At 48.9% G+C, this 6,246-nt stretch overlaps 1 protein-coding gene across 1 annotated transcript in view; it reads left to right on the forward strand.

Moving 5' to 3' along the window:
* The window catches only part of LOC134733568 (uncharacterized), a 62,023-nt gene extending 58,632 nt beyond the window's left edge, over window positions 1-3,391 (forward strand). The window contains exons 7-9 of the mRNA XM_063623586.1: window positions 703-794; window positions 1,334-1,361; window positions 1,488-3,391. Of these exons, the coding sequence (XP_063479656.1) occupies window positions 703-794; window positions 1,334-1,361; window positions 1,488-1,573 (206 nt within the window). The 3' untranslated portion in view covers window positions 1,574-3,391. The remainder of the gene's footprint in view (window positions 1-702; window positions 795-1,333; window positions 1,362-1,487) is intronic.
* Window positions 3,392-6,246: the final 2,855 nt, after the last annotated feature.

Here is a 6,246-nt window from a genome sequence, read left to right on the forward strand (position 1 = left end):
TTTCCACAAGCATCCTCTATGCTTTATTTGGGGGCCAGTGACTGGATCACTGTTTGACATCTGGTTTTTCATTTCACCAAGTGAATAAAAGGCCTTTGTCAACAGAGCCCAGCATGATCTGTTCCTCATGGTGTTTCTTTTTCTTTTCTCTTATTGCAGGAAACATTTAAGGCCGAGCATGACCACTGTACGTATTCTTTTTTGTTTAAACAGCTTTATTTAGATGTAGTTGACATGCAAAATAATTCACCCATTTAATGTAGGTGATTCAGTGTTTTTACTATATTCACAGGGTTGTGCAACCATTGTTACAATCTAATCTTAGAACCTCTTTTTTCCCCCTCAAAGAAACCCCACTAGTAGTCCCTCCTCTGTTTTTCCCATCTCCCACACCCCTGCATCTAGGCGGCCACCAATGTACTTCCTGTTTCTATAGTACAGTGCGTTTCTGTATTAACCGGTTCTTAGGGCGACTATTTCACATTCATGAGGTTGCCCTAGCTAGAAAGCCAAGGCTCTTTCATTTCTTTCTGCCCTTCCCCTTTGCCTTCCTTCAACACCAAGGAGAATGGTCCAGCAGCAGCTCAGTCCATGCCTGTCAACCGCCCACCTCCACACTCCAGCCCCGGTCCACACCCCCCAGGGCTCCTTGTGGGATTCCTCAGCAGCACCAATGCACTGACTGTCACTATGTTCTCCTAGATTCGGATGAAGATCTCAGTGAAGACTCACTTGACTCCCTTGACTCACTTGACTCACTTGACGATTTTGAAAACCCTATGACACTGGAGATGGTAAGATGCATTTGTTTGTCTGGAAGAGAAATGTTTTTTCTGGGTCCTCTTGCCTTATTAAGGAAATGAAGATATAAAAATCTGAGCATGTATATTATAGAAGACAAATGCAATTTTTTTGTTGGCTGGAATATCAAGGGAATATCGTATTTGATTGCCGTCGTCCATGAGGTCTTAGTTGATCATGGACTCTAGCGACCGGTCACTGGAGTCTGTGACCAACAGAGTCCTATTGGATGACGGTAGTCAAAAATGAGAGCATCACTTACAAACTGTCTGGTAGTGAGCATATTTCTCAGTAGCAACTTTTTCTTCTTGAAAAATAATCTTGTGTTTGCCAGCCAACATGGACTTGCTAAATATTCCATGAAAACCCATTGCCTTTTCCGCAAGCATCATCTATGCTTCATTCGGGGGGCCAGTGACTTGATCACTGTTTGACATGTTGTTTTCTACTGTCACCAAGTGAATAATAGACCTGTGCCAACAGGGCCCAGCATGATCTGATCCTCATGGCGTTTTCCTTTCTCCTATTGCAGGCAAGGGAGAGATTGGATGATTACCTCTGTAAGTATATATAGATATATAGATATGTAAATTATATATATATGTAGATATATATATATATATATATATATATATATATTTTTTTTTTTTTTTTTTTTGAGACGTAGTCTTGTTCTTTTCCCCTAGGCTGGCTTAAGATGGCAGCATCTCGGCTCAATGAACCCATCTGCCCCCACGTTCGAGGACTTCTCCGGCGTTCGCCTCCCAAGTAGCTGGGTTACAGACGGCTGCCATCACACCCAGCTAAAATCATTTTATGAATGCATATTTCCATCTGGGTGAAATAAAAATCACAAGCCTCTCTCCCTACTGAGAACCTGTGAACAGTGACCTGCAGTTTGTGGCTTCAGCCAGTCCTCATGGAGCCTGGTGTTCTTACATTTCATTCTGAGGCTCACATTCTCAGTCACCCTGCAGGAGAACAACTGCCCCATCCTGGGTCATTACAGATTGGGCCAATCTATCTGCTGCATCTGAGGAGCTGGGTCCAGCTTCTACGGTGAATGCACATATTGCTGTATTTCCTGGATAAGGAAGAGGAAAGGAGCTGAGCTGGTGGAGGAAGAAGAGCTAATATTAACTGAGTCCTTATTTTGTTCCAGTTACTGTGCGAGTTACATATTTTATCTCATGTAATTCTTACCAAACAGTAAGGGGGTTTGGGAGTGATGGAGACAATATTGATGTTATATTTCTTGCCCAAGGTCACTCAGCTGCTAAGAATTAAGAGTATATTGATGTTATCTCCATTTTAGGGTGAGAAAATGAAGGCTCAGAAAGGTTATATGTTTTACTTGCACCACACGGTGTTTGTTTGATATCATCTGGCCACTTAAGACAGGGAGATTTAAAATGAAAAATCCAGATTTCCCATTCTTTTTTTTTTTTTTTTTTTTGAGACAGAGTCTCACTCTGTCACCTGGGCTGGAGTGCAGAGGTGCAATATTGGCTGACTGTAACATCTGCCTCCCAGGTTCAAGCAATTCTTCTGCCTCAGTCTCCCGGGTAGCTGAGATTACAGGCGTGCACCACCATGCCTGGCTAATTTTTGTATTTTTAGAGGAGACGGGATTTCACCATATTGGCCAGGCTGGTGTCGAACTCCTGACCTCGTGATCCGCCTGCCTGCGCCCCGCAAAGTGCTAGGATTACGGGTATGAGCCACCACGCCTGGTCCAGATTTCCCATTCTTTCTAAAAACCAGAAGACCTGGCCACACTGGGTCCTCTTCCCCCGCCAGCAGTGATCCTCTGGAGTTTCTGAGAGGGTTCATGCCACACCCACTCCATCGCCTGCTGCCTTTCCCACCTACTCCAGTTAACTCACTGCATCACCTCCTGACCTGTCAGTGTCTGGGCTCGTGATTCCTGTGTAAACAAAACCTTCTATTGGGAAGAAAGTTTTATGAAGGGAGCTGTATGAGGGGAGACATGGGTCCCTAGACACCCTAAAGGAGAGACTGAAGTGGACCCAAGCTATAAACCCTCCCCTGTCAGCCAGCTTCCAGCTGCCACCAGGCCTACTCCTGCACACCTGACATCTTTGCCCACGGTCATCGATGCAATCACTTTCTTCACTGCCGCCTCCTTCTTCTTCTTGTCACTGTTGAGCTCTGCCTTCAGCTCAAAGATGTCCCCTAAGAAAACGAGGCAAGCATGAGCGATCTCTCCCTACCCTGGCAGGGGACGATTCCCAGTATCTAACTTCCAAAAGAACTGGAGGGAGGCACGTAAGACATCCTATGCTGTTGGCTGAGGGCAGCTTCAGGTGCCTGGCCTCAGGTGGGACAGGCAACAGTGAGGGACGACTGTTAGGATAGGAATTAACAAGATGGAAGCTTGGAGACCAGGTGTAGTAGCTCACACCTGTAATCCCAGCACTTTAAGAGGCTGAGGATCCGCCAGGCACGGTGGCTCACGCCTGTAATCCCAGCGCTTTGGGAGACCGAGGCAGGCGGATCACGAGGCCAGGAGATCAAGACCATCCTGGCCAACATAGTGAAACCTCATCCCTAATAAAATACAAAAAATTAGCCTGGTATGGTGGTGCATGTCTGTAATCTCAGCTACTCGGGAGGCTGAGGCAGGGGAATTGCTTGAATCTGGCAGTCTGAGGCTGCAGTGAGCTGTGATTGTACCAGTGCACACCAGCCCAGGCAACAGAGCGGGACCCTGTCTCAAACAGAAAACAAACATTTTTTTGTAGGAGAAAGATCTAAATCCTGGTTCTGCTGCCTGCTAACCCCCAGCAAGTTGAAATCACTCTGAGCCTCAGTTTCCTCATCTATAGAATCAAGACGATGATGCCTACTTCACAGGGTTGCTGGGGGCTTAACTGACATAACGCATGTAAAGAACAAGGCCAGGCAATGCTGAGGTGGGTGGATTGCTTGAGCCCAGGAGTTTGGGTGAGACCAGTCTGGACAACACGGTGAAAACCTGTCTCTACAAAAAATAGAAAAATTAGCTGGGCGTGTTGGCATGCATCTGTAGTCCCATCTACCTGGGAAAATTGATTGAGCCTAGGAGGTTGAGGCTGCAGCTCTAGCCTGGGGGACAGAAACCCTGCCTCAAAAAAAAAAAAAAAAAAAGAACAAGCACAGTACTGGCATGTAGTACATACTGTATAGATGCCAACTCCCCACTTCCTCCGACTTGGAGGGTATCTTGTTGGTTGAGACCATGAGTCAGGTGAGCCCCAGCTGGGGGACCTGCACTATTCCCTCCACCTCTCTAAGCTGGAGCTCCCTCATCTGGAAAGTGGGGAGATGATGATGAAAGTTGCATTAAAGACTCTAAAGTGTGGAAAGCACCCGAGAGCCCCAGACACCCAGTGAGAATTCAATGAGCAGTGGCTCTGGCGCTACCCACCTACTGAACTCAACAGAGGTGCCCTGGGCTTCTGCGAGCTCCCAGGCCAGGCCATGCGTATGCCCATAGCTGCCCAAGGCAACTCTCCTGCTTACTTGGCTCTGGAGAGGTGAGAAGCAGGCAGGCCTCCCTTTAGGTGTGTCTGAGGGTGGGTTGTGGGGCAAAGCACTAGAAAGGGCCCACTAAGGCCCGAGGCCCAGTGCCTGGTTGGAGCCCCTGAGGACCAGGGTCCTCAAGCTGGGCTGGCAAGCAAGGGGCAGCCCGCTCACCTCTGGGCCTCGCGGTCGTCCTTGGGCGTATAGTTGGCGAGGCAGTCCGGGATGAAGATCTGGCCCCACTCGGTGCACTCATTGAGGGCTGTCAGCAGCTTGTTGATGAACTGTGGGTTCAGATGGAGCAGGTTGTTGCTCGGGTGAGACTCGGCGATTTCTGAGAGCGCTGCCACTGTGTTGGCCACCACCTGGTTGAAGGGGTGGCCGGGGCAGAGGCTGGAGGTGCTGCTCACAGGCCAGGGAGCAGTGGGCTAATGATGCTGGCTGGTCAGAGGTCAAATATCCTGAAAGGAATATGACCTAACGAGGAGGGTCTGGAGCTGCAATGAGACCAACTCCAAGCACTCACCCTGCTGACTCCTCTGCAAACTGGAACAAAACAAGTGTGCCTGCCGTTTAGAAAAACAAGAAAGACCTAGCTCCAAGTGCCTAGACACAGCAGCGCCTGTCTACCAGCAACAGCAGCTCACTTCAATGCTTGTCAGCTGTGCTTCTCAGAGCTAGGGGATTCCTGCAGAGCTCCTCGAGGCTACTGGGAGTGGATGGGGGCTGGAGAAGAGGGGCTTGCCAGGTGAAGCTCCAGGCCCTCAATCCATTTCCACTAGAGCAGGTGTTTTGTTTTGTTTTGTTTTGTTTTGTTTTGAGACAGAGTCTTGCTCTGTCACCCAGGTTGGAGTGCAATGGTGTCATCTTAGCTCACTGCAACCTCCACCTCTTGGGTTCAAGTGATTCTCATGTGTCAGCCTCCCAAGTAGCTGGGATTGATTACAGGCATGCACCACCACGCCTGGCTAATTTTTGTATTTTCAGTAGAGATGGGGTTTCCTCATGTTGGGCAGGCTGATCTCAGACTCCTGACCTTAGGTGATCCTCCCACCTCGGCCTCCCAAAGCTCTAGGATTACAGACGTGAGCCAATACACCCAGCCTGTTTTGTTGTTGTTGTTGTTTCTGAGATGGAGTCTCGCTGTGTTGCCCAGTCTGGGATGCAGTGGCTCAATCTTGGCTTACTGCAACCTCTGCCTCCTGGACTCAAGCAATCCTCCTGCCTCAGCCTCCCGAGTAGCTGGGATTACAGGCGTGTGCCACCATGCCCAGCTAATATTTGTATTTTTAGTAGAGACGGGGTTTCACCATGTTGGCTAGGCTGATCTCGAATTCCTGACCTCAGGTGATCTGCCTGCCTCAGCCTTCCAAGGTGCTGGAATTACAGGCATGAGCCACTCGCACCCAGCCTCAGGCAGCTGTTTTTTTGTTTTTTTGTTTTTTTTTGAGATGGAGTTTAGCTCATTGCCAGGCTGGACTGCAGTGGTGCAATCTTGGCTCACTGCAACCTCTGACTCCTGAGTTCAAGCAATTCTCCTGCCTCAGCCTCCCGAGTAGCTGGGACTACAGGAGCATGCCACCACGCCTGGCTAATTTTTGTATTTTGAGTAGAGACAGGGTTTCACCATGTTGGCCAGATGGTCTCAATCTCCTGACCTCGTGATCTGCCCGCCTTGGCCTCCCAAGTACTGAGATTACAGGCGTGAGCCACCACGCCCGGCCCATTCTTCCTTTTCTTTGTGGCTTCATACTTGATCTGGGAGACTCTCTGGCCACAGCCCTGTTTATTTTGTGTCTTCTCTACTCTTCAAGGTTGAGACAATCCTGGACCTCCAGAAGTCTTGGCAACAGGGTTTCTGCATCATCTCAGCTCCTGCAAGCACAGTCATGTGGCCCTCTGGTGTTGCGGCTATGGCTG

This window comes from Symphalangus syndactylus, chromosome 18 (assembly GCF_028878055.3).
Source record: "Symphalangus syndactylus isolate Jambi chromosome 18, NHGRI_mSymSyn1-v2.1_pri, whole genome shotgun sequence".
In the NCBI taxonomy this organism is placed as follows: domain Eukaryota; kingdom Metazoa; phylum Chordata; class Mammalia; order Primates; family Hylobatidae; genus Symphalangus; species Symphalangus syndactylus.